General features: G+C 46.4%; 1 protein-coding gene across 5 annotated transcripts in view; it reads left to right on the top strand.

Annotated features, from left to right (window-relative positions):
* TFAP2B (transcription factor AP-2 beta) overlaps positions 1-17534 on the top strand; it is a 28755-nt gene extending 11221 nt beyond the window's left edge. For 2 of the 5 annotated variants that reach the window (XM_067752734.1, XM_067752732.1), the window contains 4 exons: positions 5988-6207; positions 7745-7863; positions 9991-10132; positions 13010-17534. In XM_067752734.1, the coding sequence (XP_067608835.1) occupies positions 5988-6207; positions 7745-7863; positions 9991-10132; positions 13010-13310 (782 nt within the window). In that variant the 3' untranslated portion in view covers positions 13311-17534. The remainder of the gene's footprint in view (positions 1-5987; positions 6208-7744; positions 7864-9990; positions 10133-13009) is intronic. The other 3 variants (XM_067752731.1, XR_010946779.1, XM_067752733.1) reach the window with 3 other exon arrangements.
* Positions 17535-20988: the final 3454 nt, after the last annotated feature.

Raw genomic sequence — 20988 nt, 5'->3', positions numbered from 1 at the left:
TTGCTCCAAACATCTCTCCTGCTCTTCTTTAGATAGTATCGTTTGGGTTTTTAATGCCGGGGTTTGGGTTTGCTGGGACACTCGGGCTCGTGCTTTGATTTGCAACTGCGCTGACAGCTCACTTTCACCATTTCCTCCTGGGTCTTCTCTTCTGGTTAATTGCTGGTTGATGGGAGGTGGGTATGGGGAGGAGGAGAGGCGCTTCGTCATTGGCTTTCTTGGTTTCTTTTCTGTTTTAGTTTCCCCGTCCCTTTTCATGGAAAGCTAGAACCCCTTAGCTCAGGGTTCTGTATCCTAGAAACAGCGTTGGGGCTGGCTGTAGGGCATGCCCAACTGATGACCAATCAGAAATGTTCTTAACAGCCAGGCCAATAAAAATATTTGGAACTTAGCTTACCTAACAAAATGGAGCTGAAAATATTCTTAGATGTGGGATGCTTTGGTTTCAGGGCTTGTATATGTTTGTCAGTGAAATGTGAATACGTATGTATATGGGTATCTCCAGGAATAAGAAGAGGAGAATGCTGACTGTCACTGGTTCTGTTCTGGAAGCTCAGAGTACTTTTTATGGCCTCCAGAATCTTTTTTAAAAATGTGCAGCTTAAAGTGTCTAAGTGGCACCCCAGTCATTTTATTGATTTAGGGAGTGTGGTATGAATATAAAGTGTGAGGTCAATTCTATTATTTAATATTTCAAGTATTTGCTTTATTACATGATGAAAATATACTAATATATTTTTATCTTTAGAGAGCCATGGGCAAAAGAGGAATAAGTGGTTGATTTACTTTTCTAGATCACTGTGAATCACTTAAAATAAGGTTATGGGTTCATTAGCTCCTTCCCTGCCCTCTGGTCTCCCGTCTTTGCCCCTCCACCACATTTATGAGGGATGACTCCCAGAGATTAATTTCATAAAAGAGGAGGTGAGAACGTTTCCTGAACTAAATATTCTAAATTTCAACAACTGGCAAGGGACTAGGTTGCTTTATTTGTTTTCTAATGGGCTTTTAGAGAGATTTAAAAAATTCTACCTTATTAATAAAAAAGGCAGCAACTGGCCCAGGTTTAGCTGTCTCTGCTTCTGTGTGATGTATTGAGGCGGAAGACTTAGACATACAGGATATATGTCTCTGTGTGTGTGTCTCTCTCTCTAATTATGGAAGGTCTCCCTCCTAAAATTTAACCAGTCCCATTTTCACCCGTGTTGATATCACCCCATAGATTGTAGGTGAGCTCTCTTGTTATGTTTGCTATCTGGGCTTAGCTGACATTTCTGAAGTAATTTAGTTAAGAGGAAATGAGTTGTTCCCAGTAGAGAGAGCAAACGAGTGGAGTGAAGGTAGCCAGCGTGATAAATGGCTCTTTCATTTGAAGATCTCCAGAGCTCGTTTACGGCTAATTTTCTGTATTGGCCCCCTTTGAGCTATTAATGCAGTCGGCAGGGACGGGGGCCCCTCTCCTCTTAGCTGCCCCATTAGAGCTCCCATTAAGCCAGCGAGTCTCAACTCCATGGCAGGAGTGGGGGGAGTAATGAAAGGTGCTTTTTAAACTCTCCTAATCTAAACCGGCAGAGGGTGGTTAATACGATTTGAAGGGGGCTGGTCCACGAGCAATCAATAAAGTAATAATGAGAAGGATTCGGTGCATTAACAGTCTAAAAATCCAACGAGACATTAAAAAATCATTCTTAACTCTCAGTTCCATTAAGATTAGGAATCTGGGCTGGGAGGGGACAGGGTGGTGCCCAGCTCACGTAAATGATCACTGCCACCATCCGACAGCCTAACCTAAAGGAGGCTCACCTAGGCTTTCAGAAAAAGTTTTTGGTGCAATTAGAGGCCAAGATGCAATCGGCTTGACACCTTAGGTAGCAGAAAAGATGCTGGGATTTCTTGGAAAGGCCAGAGTGGCTGGAGTCCAAGGTCCAAATGTTGTGACTGTGGGGCATTTTCATTGGTCTTGGGGATATCCTGTTTGGTTCGTTTCAGTCCACCCTCCTGTTCTCTCCCACTTTTTTCCCCGTTAGTCTGGCCCCTTCCCCACATAAGCACTTTGATTGGTGGGAGTTCATAGAATTTCAAAGCTGGAAAGGTTAGACACTCTTCTCCAACTCCCATCCCCACCCCCCAGTGTGGAAACTGAGACAGAGAGAAGACAAATTATTTTCTCAAGGTCCCACACACTGAGTAAGTGATGGGACCTAACTCAGCCTCTTGAAGGCTTTGCCCCCAAAGGATGACAACACTGGACTTTTTTTTTTTTTAAGTTCCAGCTTTCTCTGTGGGAATCCTTTTATTTTTCTTTCCAGGATTTCAGTGCTCACATTTATACCCATGCTCTTATATACACGTGGAATAACATTTAGCCAACAGGTAGATGAGAAACAATGCAAGTATGAGGAAAGCGGTGATCTGCTGGTAAGAAGTAATTATTTCAAGCAATGCTCTACCTCTTGTGGCTTCCTGGTGTAGTTTCCACATCTAAGTCCAGGTACATTACAGAGGGACTTATGCTTCAATCTATTAGATGGGTTCATTTCTTCCTTCTCTCCCACCAGCAGGTCAGACCCACAGAGGACCTGCCTCCAGTCAAACACAAAGATCTCAAAGCTGTGATTTCATACTTAAGTTTAAAGAGTAAAGATGAAGAGCTAACTTATTAACACTTGGGCTCTGTAGAGTCCACTAATGAATAAGATTTTCTCCAGTTTTCCTTCCTCTCTCTTAAATAAAACTCCAGTCCTTGTAATGAAATATTGATCATTTTTTAAACCTTTTTGTCTTTTCCTCCCATATAATGCAAGTTTAAAGAGAGGGGAGCAAATTTGGGAGGTGTTACGTCCAGAAGTTGGCCATGCTATCCAACTGAGAACTGAAGAAGAAAAAAAAACCTCTCAGTTTTAATGTATGCACAGAAAATTATAAACATGTAAAGAACTGAAAGCTTCACGCTGAGTTTTGCTATGCTCCATTTCCTTACCATTTCCTGCTGTCGCTTTAAACCTATCTTAGTCATCTCTGGGTTCCGTGAGCAGGGCAGTGCACTCATAATTACTAACAAATCAACCGGGCCCTGTTGCTCCCTGGGTTTATTGATAAGCTGGAGGAAAGCAGAAGGGAAAAGACAAAGAGGATAAAATATGGGGTTAATCAGCTGAGGAAAGCATGTGTGACAGTGGTGGGGAAGGTAGATGCTAACAGTAGGATGGACTTAGAAAAGCGCAGGGACAAGAAATATGTAAAGTCTAGTTTAGGGGACCAGTGCAAAGGCCCAGGTGGGAGAGAGGTTTAGAACCTGAGGACGGGAGAGTAGAGGGTGCAAACAAGATTGATACTTAAATTAGAAAATAGAAATATAACCTGAAGCACCTCTGCTCTAATAGTCTTGGTCTTTGAGGGGAAAAAACAACGCCACCCTCCTCTTCCCTCTCCCCCTAGACAGCAGAGTGCTGAGGGGAGCTGACTGGGTGGGTGATGTTTAGGTGATAATGTATATGCAAAAACGTACAGCCCTTGGGAGGGAGCGATATACATTCCCCAAAGGAAATTGCTCTTGTCTGGTAAATCAGGCAATTAACAATAGTGAAATTAGAGGGCAGGTTATAGAATGTCTCTATAGACCTAGGTTTTCAAGAGATTTGGCGCCTGGGACTGTGAAAAGCAGGTAGAATTCCAGTTCTCAGGAGATACTCAGTTATCCAGTCCGGGAAATAGGAACTGAACTTACTATTTTCAGCTTGGTGCTAAGGTGTAGGGCAAGCCATTAAAATATTCTTTCTAAATAGTGTTTACATTTTAAAATGTTGCTGAATATCAAAGATGAGATTTTTTTATACATTTTATTTCTGTAGTTCATACCATGTTAAAACTACAAAGGGCTGTCTATATTTTGGGGAAAAGTTTTTCCAGGGTTACCATGATTATATATTATTTGCTTATAGTGCTTGAATATGAATCCGAAATATAGAAATCAGGACTGCAGTGAAAAAAAAGACATATTAAAATAGATGTGGATATTGTGCAAGATAATTAAATGACAGGGTGTTCCCACCCCAATCACTGTTTTTTTAAGTAAGTCACTTAAATCCGTATTTTACCCAAATTTAATTAATACACTTCAAGTTTGCATTGGTTCACTCTCAAATGAGAAGCACTTCACTGATGAGACTATGATCAGGAGAATCAGAAATAAGAAAGCCCCCTCTGTAACTCCCCACCACCACCGTGACAGGGCAGAAGATTCACTCTGGTACCTCACATCATTCATCTGCCCTGAGACAGACTCTGTAGACAGATCCAGAAATCCCAAAATGTCTACTAAGAAGTAGAAAAAGGGAATGCTTCAGTCTTCCCATCCACTCTCCTCAGAAGGCCCTTTCTGCAGGTGTTTGTAAAGGGCCAAATGCAATTCATAGTGAATAAAAGATCTGGGACCTACCTGGCTTTTAGGAGTCTCTAAATAATCATGGAGGTCTGAGTGCTAGGATCTGTGGTAGAGAGAATAAGCTGTTTCAAGAACCCTCAGGGTGGTTAGTCTGTTCTAGACAAGGGAGGTTATATAACTTATTTGGTGTGTGGGGTTCTAGGCTCCAGATGGTAGAAAGAGCATATCTTTCTCTTCCTAGAGTTATAGAATGAGACAGAGTCTTTATTAAAGAGGGGGAATGGAAGCATCCTTTTTCACGCCAGAAACATTACATAAATCCCCTGGACTGGTGATCACCAAATAGTGCTTGAGGGGCTTCAGATCCCAATGGAAGTAGCTAAGGTGTAGGGCAAGCCAGGAGGGGATGTTGCCTGCCCAGTGGCTTCTAGAGCCTGCAGAAGACAAATGGGCATCAGCAGTGTAGAAGTCCAAGGGAAGGAGACTGTCAGGGAACTGGGAGGCTGACCTTTCACTGTTCCTCATTCCCAGCTCATTGCCAGCCTCTGGTTCTATCAAGCCCCGCCTCTTCCTGAGGTGCAGATGACACTGAAACACAATTAAACAGAAATACAGGCTGAAGAGACTGAATGCGCCTGGGTAGCAGTGGCAACCAGCTGTCAGCTCTTATTAACTTCCGCATAAAACATACCTTGAGTGCGGTTTGTTATCAATTACTTGCCGAAATGAAACAACTGGGGCAAGGCAAGACCGCTGCTCACATGAATTAGAGTGATTGGTTGATTGATCAGGGCACCTGTTGTAAATCATAACTGCTCCAAACAATCACCAGCCGGTGCTTTACATTAATTTGTAAACAAAATTCATGTCACCGCAGAATTGCTTTCACTGGAGAGGAGCATTTGGGTTCATTTCTAAACGAATCTGTTGTTAGGATGTTGGAAAGAATGGGATCCACTGTAGAGAAATGAGCAGCTCTTTGGGGCCCAACTCCCCTGTTTAATGGTATTATTACTTGGCTGTTCTTGGGCAGGGTGACAGATGGTGCCCACCCTCCTGATCCTTGCCAGTGATGACCATAGATTTGTGTCCAATAGGAGAGGAGGGAAGGGTTCCCATAAAGACCATTGGTATTACTCTTTTATATCATTGATGGGGTGATCACCTTCAGGCTTCAGCACCAAATGTGATTATCAGGAGACAGATCAGGACACTAAGATTCAGAGAACTTTAGTGAGATGTTTAAGGTCACACAGCCAGCACGTGATGGGATCGAATTTGCCAGGTTTCACAGCACAATCCAAACTCTGGGTTGCTTGTTTTTCTTGATTTGTGTAGTGAGCGGGACAGTGGCAAGCGACTCTCACATGTCCACACGCATGGGGTAAGTTTCCAGAGGAGTGATGGCTTTTGCATTTGTTTGTACACAGTGCTCTGAACGCACCGCAGAACCACGGGAACAAACACTTCCTCCTGAAGCTTTCCGCTTGGCTCCTGCCCTGTGGCCTCGCCCCTGCGCACTCAGCGACACATTCTATCGGCCGGTCACCAGGATCGAAACCCGGTCACCTTTATGGCATTTTTTTTTTTTCTCCCTCTCTAGTTCCGGTTCCTCCCAAATCTGTGACTTCTCTGATGATGAATAAGGATGGCTTCCTGGGAGGCATGTCTGTCAACACCGGTGAGGTGTTTTGCTCGGTCCCCGGCCGTTTGTCTCTGCTCAGTTCAACTTCAAAATACAAAGTAACTGTGGGGGAAGTTCAGAGACGGCTGTCGCCCCCCGAATGCCTCAATGCGTCTCTCCTCGGCGGCGTCCTCAGAAGGTAACCCCCCGTATCGACCACTTTTGATACTGCGCGGTTGCCTAGCAACCGGATCCCTAAGTGCGTGCAGCTGCCGCCAGGGGCTCCGCGCGCCCCCGCACGCTCCGCCTCGCCCTTCCGCTCACCTTGCGGGCTGGGAACCTTCCACTTTCACTGCCCGGCACCTGGCGCCCCTCTTCCCATCCCCAGGACCCTTCGGGGCATTCTCTACCTTGAATGGGAGCCACAACCTAAGCTTACCTAAAACAGGAGTTTCATGGAGCAACCCCTTTCGTACCTGCAATGTACTCTGATCTCTACTTTGTTTGAAAGTGCACTTGGCAGCCGACTAAGTTGGTCCAGTCCCACTAATGCATTGTGCCCCGCAGTTTGTAAAGCTCTGTTCTAGACTTGTGTGACTTCCTTTCTTCAGTACCACCACCAGTAATAACAATGACACCACTTTAGAAGTATTGACAATTATTCCTTGGGGCCATTCATACGCTCTCCGATATTGGAGAAAGACAATCTTATAGACTCCTTGTGGAGACTGGGGAAGGAGGTGGCTTTTATCTTAAGATTCAACGCCTCCCCCAAAGTCCCTGCTAACGCCTGAACCCTTTGGTTAGTGTCCCTGATATGAAAGTGACATTGCATGAGATGAATTTTTCAAGTTAGCCTATCTTGGGGGTTGAAAGTCCCTTTCTTTCCTAAAAGTGGCTGGGTGAACAGTACAGCAAGAGAGGTCAGAGTAACTGTTTATTTCTTGTAGTTTTGCTCAGACCTTAGCACATAAAGGAGGGTCGTTGGGAAGCAGTAAGGGTGTGACCCACAGACTTTTCTCACTTTGAGTCCTTTTGCTCTGGTCTACTTTGTAGTTCAGTTTTCAACTGAGTCCTTTGAGCCCCACAATGTGGAAGTTTCTTTCAGTCACCCCTGGGCATTGATGGTGGGTGTATGAAACTTACTATGCGATTAAGTGAGATAATCAATATAAAGTGCTTATCCCATAACTAAACTCTCTCTAATGCTAGTTTTAGTGTTATTATGATTACCATCGTCATTAGTGTCCTTCCCCCTTTAACCCAATTCCATTTTATAGCAACTCTTGACCTCTTCCTCTCAAAGCCCATCTGTTTCAGGCCAAGCCTTCTCCTTTCTGGACCACACAGTTCTTTCCCTTTTTTTGGCAAGGTTGTACTTGCCCGGTTTCTGCTCACCTCACTGGCTCCATGACAAGGAAAGAGCTGAGCTTGTGAATGTGCAACTTCTACCTTCTCTGGACCGACAACCTACACCCTAATTATTCCCATCTGGTATCTTTTTTTTTCTCACCAGATAAAGAAAATAAACGACTCAATTTTTTTTTATGCTCTGTATTGCAGAAATTAAGCAAACCTCAGCAAACTATCAGCAAATAACCAAAAGGAAGAAAAAAATAAGTGCTAACCTCAAGTTAAAACCTCTTCAAGCTCCACTGGGCTTTAGATTGCTAAGTCTAAACTTTGTTTCAGGAACACTCTGAGGTTAATCAGAATGTTAATTCTTGCAATTTCAGAGCCAAATCGAAAAATGGGGGGAGATCTTTGCGAGAAAGGCTAGAAAAAATCGGTTTGAATTTACCCGCGGGCAGGCGCAAGGCAGCAAATGTCACGTTACTCACCTCCCTGGTGGAAGGTAAGCAAGACGTTTGGCCATTTCACGAAGTGGTGGAGCTTAACTGTCAGCTGAAGGCTGACATTTTACATGTTTTATGATTAACTGGAAATCATTGCAATTGTTGTGCCCTTTTGAGTTGGATGTCAAGCGATTGCTTGAGAGAAGTTCAAAGGTCCTTTTACTTAGAGGGAGCGGCAATTGTCCAGAGGCCAAGGGACAATGCAAGGGTCCCTGAGCTCTGGAGAGTGCTCAGGTCTAGTCTCCAAGCCAGTGTAGGGGTCGTCTCTGCCGCCAGGTGCAGGACATGGTGCCTGAAACACCCTCTGTATGAACTCCTGCAACAGTAACTCTGTAAGAAGCAATGCATTCTATACCCCTTCTCCTTCCCAGATTTTACCTCTGAGTCGTCAGTAGTAGAAAACACAGTCGATTTATGAAACTATTATTGCATTCATGACCTCTAATGGTTATTTTAAAACTCGTGTCACTCTCAGGGCCCCTATCTCCTGCTGATTACCTGGGACTTATTGTTATTGAAATACAGCTTTATAAGATCAGTGATCTAGGAAAAATATGGGGTGGGGAGTGAGGAAACATGGAGCGGAGTCGTGTATGATCTTCAGCTGTGAATTTAAAGGCCCATACTTATAACAAACACACTCTAATTTGCTCATCATTTTGGGATTGCGGATGATATTTATGGTATGTAATAAACAGGATCTTCTCCACAGTCTAGAACAAGAGGATCTGCATTTGAATCTGTGGGATGTGGAAGGGATAGGAAATAGAGCCAGATGGACCTAATGGAGGAAGTTGTAGAATTTTCTCTAGAGTCTAACAGTAGGTCTTCGTTTTTTCTTCTATTTTTATGGATGTGATATTATGACACTCCTGTGGGGAGTTAGTTTTTAGAGGAGGGGATCTTAGAATATTTAGGCAGCAACCATAAAGTCATCACATTTACAGGCAATGCACTTTGCTATCTTTAAGGCAAAGTTGCCTGACCCAAACTTACCCCCAGGGACAGCGGTCACTAAATTTCTAGACCACATTTATTAGTGGTTGACTTTTAGCCTGGGGGTTTTACTTTTTGCCCTTTAAGGCACTGCTAATATCACAATCTTCATTTTGAAAAGCAGTCAAAGTAATTTCAGCCCAAGACGGATTTAGGTGGAAAAGGAAGGAAACTGGAAAATGCACTGAAATGCCAATATTCATTTGGCAGTTTTCAGTGTTATGAGTTGTTGTAAGCACTGTACCTGAAGTCTTTGGTTACTATGCTAATGATGATTAAAAGTAAGTCATGCTCCTTAAAATAACGTAGCTATGGGATAATTCAACATATCTCTTTTTCATGTCGGGATCTTCCCTTGAACCCTGAAGGCTGTGCTTTAAAGGGCAATAATGCATTATTCGAAAGGGGCTTCCACATAAGTTAAGGAATCTTTCAGCTGTCCAGGTTTTCTATAGCTGCTGTGTCACCTTTGTGCAGTAGAAAGTCCTTAAGTAAGAGAATGATGGCAGGAACCTCTGAAGAGGAGAAACCTGAAGCCTAATGGCAGGAAACTGACAAGGAGATTAAATATTTCATTGCTGGATAGAAACGGATCCATATACGATTTACATGTTCTTTAATATATGTGGACATAGACACACAGGGATCTATATTTGTATATATTAGTTATTATAGGAAGATACAAAAGATAGGAAGACTTTTAAATTTTATTTAAAGCAGGTGTAACAGATGCTTTAAAAAAGAAAGGGGGAATCTGGCTTGACAATGCAGCTCACTGTCTATCTAGGTGCAATTGTAAGGTGGTTCCTGAATGCCTGCCCATCTTTCCCTTAAGACAAAGCATGGGGTGTGGGAGACCTGAAGCTGTTCAGGGGATGTCTAGCTAGGACTTGGCTGGAAGGATGATCAGGGAGAGGCTGGAAAGAGCGGCAGGAACAAAGTTTGTTCCATCAACGTCAATTACGGTCTGAGAACCATGTTTAGTTTGGGCATCTGTCTCATCTTTGCTATTAACCCTTAACAGCTGGCCTCTTTTGTAAATAATAACAGAATTGACCAGGGAACGCCTCCTGCCCTTGGGATGGTCAGGGACTGGGTGCTGATTATTTCCTCTGCGGTTGTCTTTTCAGGAGAGGCTGTTCACTTAGCTCGGGATTTTGGGTACATTTGCGAAACGGAGTTTCCCGCCAAAGCTGTTTCTGAGTATTTGAACCGGCAGCACACGGACCCCAGTGACCTGCACTCCCGGAAGAATATGCTGCTGGCCACCAAGTGAGTGTCCTGGACTCGTGGTCCTCATCCCAGACTCCCAACCTGCAGAGCCGCCTCGCTTGGGAGGAGGCGGTGGAAGCGGCAGCGCAGACTTCCTCGGTGGGGCAGGGAAGCAGCTCAGTGGTGGAAAGCCCGTGGCTGGCTGGCTAGGGAACCCTCCCATCTCCGCCCCCCTCCGCACCCAACCCTCAGCGTTGATTATGGGCTTCGTATTTGTGTGTTTTCTCTATTTCCTAGTTTCTGAGAGGGATGGCATTATTAATCCGAATCCAGGCTTTTTACAATTCACATCCCCAACCCTGGGGATGGCAGGCAGACCTTTTCCGGTTGGGTCCCTGTTCCAGTTCTTTCCTGCATCCCTGGATGCATATTTCTCCGTGGGGTCCACATCTCCCTGTCTTATCCACACAGCCACGCGTGCTCGCTCAGGGTGTCTATATGTCACCCACGTTCACCCATCTCTACCCGCAGCTCTAATTACTCTCTTTCCAACGTTGCTGTTTGGCATCTTCCACAGACGTAAAATTTACTACAACTCCAGAGGGGAAAATAGTAAATCTCTGGCTAAATTTAGGTCTAGAGCTCATTTGAACTTTTACAGTGGGTTTTCTATTTATTTGATTTACTCCTGTCTTTGGCTTCGATGTCATATTCCTGGTGTTTTATGGCCGGCTCAGGCCTGCAGTGGGCGGCGCTGCGTGCGCCAGCACGTTTCTCTCGCAGGCGCGGCCCAAACAGCGGCGCTCATTTATTTAGTGCTGGAGGACGCGGTTTGTTCCGTTGACAGCGTAATTTAAAGAAATATATGGAAGGCTGAAAAATCATTTGCTCAAATTTGTCCAGATGTTTTTGAGACGTGATTGGAATTTGATTGCCCCTTTCCGCAGGGTCAAAAAATATTAATGTCCCAGAACTTTAATTGCTTACAGACCCTGGTTTGGGCTTTGAAGATTTAAAATGTTTGACTCTAAGCATTTGTTCTCCTCAGTTCAGCATTTCCTTTTTGGCACTTTGGTAATGAGTACAAACTTCAGGAAAGCCTTTAACCATCTCTTCCAACGATCAAAACCTGGCACCCACCGTCTTTGTAGAAGGCTTTCCTCTGATGTACCAACTAGCAATATAATAGATCTTTATCAGTAAATCGCCCTCTTACCCCTTGCCCTGGTGGCTAGTGGCAGGGGAACTCTTGGTGCTTTATAAAAGAGTAAAGGTACTTTGGGGAAAAAATAAAACTAAAGTGGCTAAATTAGATGACAGGATTCCACAAACAACCCTGTGGTTTCCCGAAGGAGTGCTTGTGGCTTCTCTTAAGGCCAGCACTTCTTAACCTGGGGGGAGTATCAGAATCAGCTGGGGAGCATTTTCAAGATAATTATTTGTGGACCTAGCCCCAGGCTCCCTGAGTGGGAATCAGTGAGGGTGGAGGCCTGGATGTGTGTATTTGAACCCCACAGATGATCCTGAGGTATGTCTGACTTAAGAACTGCCCTATTTAGGTCAGAACTGTTACCCGTTTCTTCCTGGTTGGGAGGATGTATGTATGCATTTCGAACAGAGAAACGAGTAGTGAGAGGATTCCTGGTAGTGTCCTCTACCCATCAGCCTTAAAACCAAACACCTTTTCTGGCTGCTGCAGGTTGGGGAGGAGGTATTCCCCATCTAATTTGGCCATTTCTCCTCCCGGGAGTAATCCCCTGGGAAAAGGTGCCCCAGGGTCACTGACGTGGGCCTCCAGGTATCTGCCCTATTCACCTGTTGGCCAGGCCAGGTGTCACCAAGTGTCAGACTGTCCCAGGGAGGCCTGTGGTTGGCGTTCTGTAGTTTTTCTTTTCTCACCACCCTGGAGACCAGGTGGAGGCAGGCTGGCAGAAGTCTGCCAGCCTGTGAAAGGCTATGACCTTTGGGATGCCATACCTCTGACCACAAGGTGAACCAAGCCACTGGACCTTCAGGGCTAAAATCCTTTTGTCCACCTCCTATATTAAAATTTTCTCAAATAAGTTTAGTCCATAGTTAGGCACGCAGGATTTCTAAGGCTGGGAGATTCCTCTAAATTGTCAGTGCCTTGAAATAAAAACCTTCAACAATAAAAATCTACCCTCCCTGGAGTCTTAACCATCTACCTTTAGGTTTTATTTAAACAATGTGGGAATCCTTTTATATGGACAACAATATTGTTGTACAAAGATCTTCAGTAGCCTGTACTTTAAAAGAAAGGGAAAAAGGGGTGGTGGTGGTGGGAATACTTCCCTTCTCACATGCTGCAGGTAAACAGCTTTCTGCTTTGAATGGAATCGGCATTCTCTCCTGGAATAAACAGTTGCTTGCCCTGGGCCAGGCAAGGCTCCAGCAATCTACTTCTGTGCCAGGGACAGGCTTGTGGCCCAGGGCCCTAACTCCTTCCCGGCTTTTTGAGTCTGATCACCAAGAGGTTGGAGAGGCAGGGGAGAGGAGGGGGAAAGGGCTTTTAGAGGAACTGTCAGGTAAGAGCTAAAAGTTACTGAAGATTGCAAATCAAACGCTAAAGCCTATAGCACATTTCCCAAAGCGGGGTTTATGCAGTCCTGGAATGAAGGGGGAAAGACGGGCAGGGGGCGGGGGGAGAGGCCAGGCTTTGGGATGGAAGGGGTGCCTAAAATCCCCACCCCCGCTTTCCTTCCAGTCCCAGCTGCTCTAGAAGGGAGAACTCTGGGAAAGGAAACAGAGCGGAATCGCCCACATTAGCCTCGCTCTCCGGCTCTCCCATGACTGGGCGCCCCTGGGCTCTTGTGAGCGTCTCCTTTAGAATGTCAATGACAACGACACTGAGGGTGTTTTTTTGTTGTTGTTGTTTTGCTTTCTTATTGTTGTTGTTCCTCTCCTGCCCCTTTGCAGGCAACTTTGTAAAGAATTTACAGATCTGCTCGCTCAGGACCGGACGCCGATCGGAAACAGCCGGCCCAGCCCCATCCTGGAGCCGGGGATCCAGAGCTGCCTCACGCACTTCAGCCTCATCACGCACGGCTTCGGCGCCCCCGCCATTTGCGCCGCGCTCACGGCCCTGCAGAACTATCTCACCGAGGCGCTCAAAGGCATGGACAAGATGTTCTTGAACAACACCACCACTAACAGGCACACGTCTGGGGAAGGCCCAGGTAGTAAAACTGGCGACAAGGAGGAGAAACACAGGAAATGAAAAATTTAAAAAAAGGAAAAATGTTTTAAATACAAAAGGAAAACAGAAAAAAAATTTAATTTTAGCTCTAAAAATATTGGATTGGCTTTGGAAGAATTATATTAGGTAGAATACACATACAATCAAAGTTAAAAAAAAAACAAAGCTAAATAACTTAAAAAAAAAAAAAAAAACTTGAGGCGTACCACGGAGCAACAGTATCGGTTCTCAGTGTCTATTTCAAGATACACTTGGAGACAACCGTCCGGATTTTCCACTTCGGTTCTTTCGAGCTTAGTAATACTGATAATAAAAAGAAAACCATGATTTTTTTTTCCCTTTGGAAAATAAACATAAGACTAAACGTGAGAAAACTCTAACTTATTGGAAGAAAATCGGAGAAACCGTGTCGGTGTCAGTGCTTTGAGAGCTGGTTGACTGAGACGCACGAACTTTTTAAATTTTTAATATATTTTTAGGAAACTCTCTGGCAGTCCCCGCCCTTCCACCTCACCTCGCCCCTCTCCCAGCCACCCTTTTTCTACGTTGCCCTCCCTCCCTCCGGCTGTCACGGGAATCTTCCGGGATGAAAAGGCGTGTGGTTAGCCCTCTGGTGCGCTGTTGTGGTCCCCTTGGTGACCCCGCCCCCGCCCCGCCCTGTGTCCTTAACTCAAGGGGGCCCAACTCCGGGCCGTTTGCTTAATTAGGGAGGGCGAGGGCGGGCGGGGCGGGAGGCCCGCGGGGACGCAGGCGGTGGCTGCAGCTCTCGGGCCGGCTGGCCGAGGAGAGGCTCCCGCGGCCCGGCCGAGGAAAATCCGGACCAATAAGTTGATTCAGACTCCTCATCAGTTCTTTTCCGAAACGTTACTAGTTCCCAGCCTTGCCAGCATCTGCCTACAGAGCATCTTGCATTTGTTATCATATGTGTCATCTACCGATTTTAAGAACAATAGTAAAACCCAAACACAATATGAATACGTTGATTAGTATGTAATTCCTTCGGAGGGGTATGTACCATTTCATTCTCTTCTGTTTTCCAAAGCTTTGCCCGCATGGTTTATGAGCTTCTTCAAAGAGGACTTGGGCTTCCTACACAATCTATAAGGTACAGAGAAAAAAAAAATTCCGATCCCTTTTTAATCACAGCCTGTGTGTCAGAATTCTGCAGGTGCACTTCTTTAAAGAAGCTCAAAGGGAATAATTTAGAAAGTGGCCAATAAGAGATTGAAGCAGCTTTGAGTCTAGTTGCTAACAGATACCTCAACACAGAATTCCGGGGAAGTGGGGAGCTGCTAAATGAATTTTAGGGGAGAGGAGTAAGTGTTCTTGGAGCCCAATATTTTAACATTATTGCCTTGCCTTTAAAGCGGATTCCATTTCCTTGGGCTCCTTGGTGATTGTGGGGAAAGCAGCAGCTTTGCTAGTGGTCGAGTGGTCGCGGGGAGGGGGGTGGTGCAATCTCCCGTGTTTCAGCAACAACTGCTTTCTTACAAGATGCTTTATGAATGAGGCGTTTTTTCCCCTCCCAGACGTGCACTTGTTTTTGGCAATAATGGTAAAATAATGCAAAGTGAAAGGAGATGTATTTCAGCTTTGAATGGTACTGTCTGGATACACTGGGACTATTCCCAGTGGATAAAGTTTCATACATTTAATATCTCTCACTTCTGGCAGCCCTGCTCCTTTCTTGGGCTTCACCTGAGCATTATCTTGAAATAAGATCTGAAACCCATTGTTCCCACCATCCCCAAAGCAGTGGGAAATCCCCAGGGGCGAAGGAGTGGATGACCTAGGTCTCTAAATAGAGTGTGCATGGACGCATCTCTTTAAACAAAGTAGGCATTAGGACCTTTGCAGCATCCCTTGAATATAAAGATCCAGAGGTTTGTTCTGCAGGATTTACAGTTAGGACCCACGGGGACTCTCAGGTCTGCTGCCCCATGGGCCTTGGCCTGGGGAGGAGGGAGGTTAGAGGGTCGGATTTAGGAACCTGCTGAGTTTTGCACTGACATTTTAATGGGGGGGGGCTGAGTTAGGGAGCTGGTTTCGGACCACCAGGAGGGCCCAAGCAATGGCTGATGTCAGACCCCAGCCCATCCACGTCAGCTTCTTTGGGGGCCTCTGGGTGTTCAGGGCTCAGCCATAGATGAGTTGACAGGAGTGCAAAGGCCGGGAACTAGACCTCAGGGAGCGTGTAGACACTCCATCTCTTCCCAGCTCAGAAGCCTGCGCCTTTGTCCGAGGGCCTGGCCGCTTGCATTAGACGTATTCTGATTGCCAAAGGCCGGGAGAAACCGCACTGAAAACCATCGTCTCCTTTCCTTGCAGGGCAACGCGCCCCACGCGTGTGACGTGCGAGAGACGCGATGGACGCGCCTTGCTCTTACTGTGCAGGTCCCGAGAGCGTGGGGGCCACTCGCGCCCAGTCGTGTTGAGGACATAGAATCAGCCGCTGGAGGGGCCGCGGGCCGCGCGGGCCCTTCCCGCTCTCGGTCTCAGCCTAAGGGCTAAGGCGACCGAGAAAGCCCGGTGCTCCAGTAGGTAATGGGGCGGCGCCCCGCGGGCTGCAGGCGGGAGGGGTCTCAGCGCTGCCCGAGCCCCTTGCTGCCAGCGGCCGCCCCGGGCGCGTGCTTCCCGAGGGCGAGTGGCCTAGAAATGTCCAGGGGATCGGAAGCTTCCCCCGCCTTTGCCGGTACGAAATCTCTCCACCCTCAGGCTCCCAAAGGCGGGTGATGGGGTAGGAATTGTCTTACTGGGCTACGCAGGCTCCTTCGTCGCCCTTCGCCCTCCTCCGGGCGTTCCTTTGGCGCCCGGGCTGAGCAGAGCGCTTAGCATCTGTCCCCCGCACCCCGCCTCCACGCAACGTGGAGAGAACCCACTGCCCCCTCTCCCTCCCCCACTTCTCCTTTCCTGTACGACCCCCGCCCCCTTGCTTTCGTTAGCCAGGCCTGCTACGTTTATCTGATAATTGAGTTATTAAAAGATTTGGTTTCCTTGGGCCCATAAATCAATAAACAGTGGGATTAACTCAAGAGTTTGCCTTTTAAGTCAAGGGAAACGTTTTAAAGCAAGCCCCTTTGACTCTTGTTTCCAAACTAAACAGGTGAGTTGCAGCTCTCCCCCCACCCCACCCCTGCACTCTTAAGACACTGTATCCAAGCCGCGTGCCCACTCCTAAGTGCCCGGTCCCAAACCAAAAGAGCTAAAGGTAGAAAGCAAGAGTCAGGACGTGGCAGCGCTGCCCTCACACTTTCCACTCTGCAAGTTCCTTTGGAGGTTCTAAAGGTCTCCTGACCATTCTCTGTCCAGTCCTGCCTCCTCTTGCACGTATTGTGGCTCTCCTGGAAGCAAAGAGAGAAGAAAAGGGCTGTTCTGGGCGAGGATTCTCCCCTAGTTAGCTCGCTTTCTTTTTTCCTTCTCCCTGGCACCACATCCTTAGCTTTCTCCAGCCCTACATAAAGAACTGAAGAACCTTTCAAAGACCTGCCTGTTTTATTTTCTTTGGCCAAGGAAACCACTTTTTCTCAAGCAACTATTTTATATCCTATGAAAACTTCGGTCGAATGGAAAACCTGAAATACCCCAAACTTATCTACACACTGTTCCTCCGGTACAAAGCCTTACTTAAAAGGGCAACTCGTCCCTACTTAGAGTGTTTATAGGGAGTTTGTCCTCACATTTGATATCCTGTATGCGTAATACATTCTGTGGAAAGGAATTAACCTTAAACCATCTGATGTTGCCTCAAGAGCCCAAACAGTGTTTCCCCTCCTGTGCTGATGTATGTTAAATGATCAGGTTAAAAAAAAATAACAAAATTCGTTTTGTTTTCTTTTAAAAAGTAGAATGAACACTATTCTTCTTGAAATGCCAAAATCGACTCCTCTGTTGAGTTGGTCTCTAATTCACTAACATTGTTTTTAACAACAATTGAGAAATATCAATCTATTGACTCTTCACGAGAAGAGCTCTGGAGGGTATCCATGTTAAGTTTGTATATATTTATTTATGCTTAATTTAATGGGAATGTGTAAATATGGTGAGCAGGTAGTTTGGGATTATTTATCTGTGAATCTATACCTCTGTGAATGGGTGGTTAAAAAAAAAAAACAAACCGCTTGACCCTAGGTAGAATCCTATCTGAATTTTTCTGTTCTTTATAGACAAGCTGTTATGGTAATGGGTAGCAATTGGTTTATTGTCCAGTGTTGACCTGATTTACATAAATAAAAAGATTGTTGTGTTTTTGTTGTGTTTTCATCTTCAGTTTCTTGAGTATAGATATTGTTTAATTCTACAGACAGAAACAATTTATGGCCAAGAATTTTTTTCTTTTTGTCCCCCCCAATCATTGAAACACAGGCAGTGTTTTCCTTACAATAAATACAATAAATTTTGCCTCCCAGAAAAAATGGACACTTTTGTTTTCACTAGGTGTTTTTGATTCATTAAAACTCTAAATTGACACTCTTCTCTCCTATTTCTAGCTGGATTTGCAATAAAAGCCCACGTTAACTGCATCTCTTGGTTTATATTGCCCTTTAAAAAAATGAGGTTGTCAAATTACTTACTTCCCAGGTTATTAAGAGTCCGTGTCCCAGGAACGAAGGGCCTCTGGGTCCAAGTCAAAGATGATGCTCCCTTCATGTTGCTGGTGGGATGGCATTCTGCCATGATGTCTTTGACGGAGATGGTGCAGGACAGAAGCCCACAGGGCCAGGTATGGGCTCCTGCACCCCACACCTTGGGATCTGGGGGAGTTAACTGGCTCATTTCAGGACTGAACCCAACCCTGACCTCACCAGCAGTGCAAGGCCTTCCGTAAACAAATGAGGAAAACTCCCTTGACCAGAGGAGGAAAGAGGCTGTCTTAGGAGGTTTCCTACCTTAGGCTCAGAGGATGCCCAGGGAAGCCAGAGCTTTTCTCATTTGGGTTAATGGGCTGCAGCCCAGCCCTAATGGGCTGCAGTGATCAAACATCTTCTCAATCTGTATTTCATCCCAAGGCTTGGGTGTCTTCCCTGAGGCTAGGAAAGTAAATCCGTCCAAGCTGTTAAACGGTATGCACGAGTCACTGTTTCTCTTTGGACCTCAGTCTTTATCTGTAAAATGTGGGCCTCCTAAGGTCCTTTCCAACATTGTCTAGTTTAATTGTAAAAAGCAGGAACAGCAACATGTATATATTTAAGGATAACTGGCAAAGTTAAATCTCGAAAACCCTGGATTAGGAGAGTGCTTAGCATATAGTTGGCACTCAGGTAATTAGTAATATGCCTCCCATATCAATTTTCTGTTTTTCAGATGACTCATTCCCAGTTGGACTTCCCTATAGGGAAAGACAGAAAGGACAATGGAATCTGCTTTATGTGAGATTTTCCACTTCTTGGCTTCCCTATTAACTAAAAAAGGGGGGGTATCATGGCTAGAATTATAAATGAGTGAATCAAAAAGGGAAGGGAAGTAGAAGGAAGAAAAAAATACACAAGGGAAGTGTGATTAAGAGGGCGTGCAATCCATTTATCTAGAAAGAAAATAGGTATATGCCTTTGTCTCTGGCTCAAATGTTTTACATTGAGTTTCCTTTTCATTTGCCTTTTGGAGAGTGAGGGGTTGGTTACCACTAGGATTATACAAAGGCGGTGATGAGTAATTTCCATACCCTATGGCAAGTTTTCCTACTGAAGGGTTAACACCAGCTCTGGAGAAACAGACCTTCCATCTATTATTCCATAGGTAAATTCCAGACCACCTCCTCTTTCCACCACCATTTGACAAGGATCTGAGACAGTCACCCCAAACTCAAGATCCTGAGGGGCCTGAATGTGGGGAAAGAACTTGAGGAGAGGGAAGGAAAGATACGAAGCCAGAGAGAGCCTTGTCTAACAAAATGGCCCAGAGCTGCTAGTTACAGCTCCTCGCCGGCCCTTTTGTTACTGTCTTAACCAGGCTGCAGAAGGAGTAAGGAAAGAACGGCAGCTGGAACCGCTAGGCCGTGGACCCTGACCACAGGCCCAGCGCGGGGACGCTGGGTGACCTTGGAGGAGGTGACCTGGAGGCAGCCAGCCCAGGTGCGCGGCTTCCAGTGGCCAAGAAGCCCGCCTGCTCGCCCGCCCGCATTAGCGGCTTACGGGCCCTGATTAAAAATAATGCTAGGAGGAAGAAGAGCCGATTGTTTTTTTATGAGGCCACATTGTTTCTCTTCATTTGCAAAAACAGCCCCATGGGGTCCTTTCCCTGGGACCCCGGGCAGCCAGAGCTTAGAGCCACCAGAGATATACTGGCCCGATGGGACGTGTGTCTTCTTGGGGGCGCTCATGACTCCCGACGCAGGCTACCTTCCGTGCGTGGACTTCGAAGGCGGTTGTCTGTCATGTCGAAGCCTCAGAAATTAAATGTGCAGCTCACAAGTCCATTAATTTTAGCTTCCCATTAATCTATTTAAAAAGTGAACCAGCAATGGCTCTATAAATACAGTCCTATAAAGTTGAACTCCTTCCCATAAATCTTCTGAGTTGTTTATTTACATGTATTCCCTCGCCCTCTAACAAGCTTCGTTTCAACTTGGGGAAGACCCGAACCGACCCGACCCGCCACGGGGTGGGCTCACCCCTCCCCAGCTTCCCCGCAGGAATCGTGGGCGCCTTGGAAAGGAGGAACTGCGCGGGGGCAGAACACGGAGGGCGAAAACTCAATTTTCCTTCTTGACTTTGTTTCCTTGTGTCTATCCCAAACTCATGCTCTCCGTTATTTCCCATCACAAGCTCCACACTGATTTATACCGTCATAAACAGCATTCTTACGACTATAACTTCTCTCATAGCTTGGGGTGAGCTCCTTTTTCACATCCCTGGCAGCCACTACTTTTAAATCAGGCCTCATAAATAATCCCAGCGCTTCCTGAGGGCGAGTTCAGTCAAACGTCTCCCCGGGTCCACTTTCTTGGCACGGGTCCCTCCCTCAGGTCACAGGTTGGAGCACTCCCACCGCCTTTTCTCACGTTTCCAGGACGCAACCGCGGACAGCAACGCGGAGACTAGGCACCAGCGCTGAGCCATTCACAACCCTGGCCCAGTCTGCGTGCGTACGTATCGCGCGTAAGCCGTCCCTGCCCGCGCGGAGCGCACGCACGCGGCGCCCCTGCCCGCGACTAGGCACGCTCTCCGGGTGGCTGGGCCGAGTGTCAACGAGCGCGCACGCGCGGACGCCTACGCACGCGCACGCACGCACGCGCCACGGCGCCCCGGGGCGTAACTCCGGGCCTAGCGACTACCCAGGGCGCGGTCGGCGCGTCAGGCTTTTCGCTCCGCGTCCTGGAGGTTAAGTTTGCAAACGGCTGCGGCGTGGGCAACGTTTTTCTTTTTTTTTCAAACTGTTTATGCTGAGATTGAGGGAGCCTTTTTGTCACACAAGTTCAACACGTTCTACGCTGCCGCTGGTCTCAAACTAGCAAGGTCAAGCGGCGATTTTTGGCCCATTTGTTCGGAACCTATTTGTTCTTTCCCACTCTGCTGCTTTTCGCTTTTTCCCTTCTCTCGGACGGGCTGCAGCCTTCTGGAGCTGACTCAGGCGAGAGGCGTCCAGACTCAAATAGGGGTCACACATGCTGCCGGGAGAGGCCTCTGCATAAAAATGCTCTTTAAAAATTTTAAAAAGCAGCATAATAGCCAATGGACTTAGCAAAGCGTGACCTGCTCAGGCC

The sequence above is a fragment of the Pseudorca crassidens genome, chromosome 10 (genome assembly GCF_039906515.1).
Source record: "Pseudorca crassidens isolate mPseCra1 chromosome 10, mPseCra1.hap1, whole genome shotgun sequence".
Taxonomy (NCBI): domain Eukaryota; kingdom Metazoa; phylum Chordata; class Mammalia; order Artiodactyla; family Delphinidae; genus Pseudorca; species Pseudorca crassidens.
Note: the sequence above shows the minus strand (reverse complement) of the source record. Positions and strands in the feature narration are given on the sequence as shown.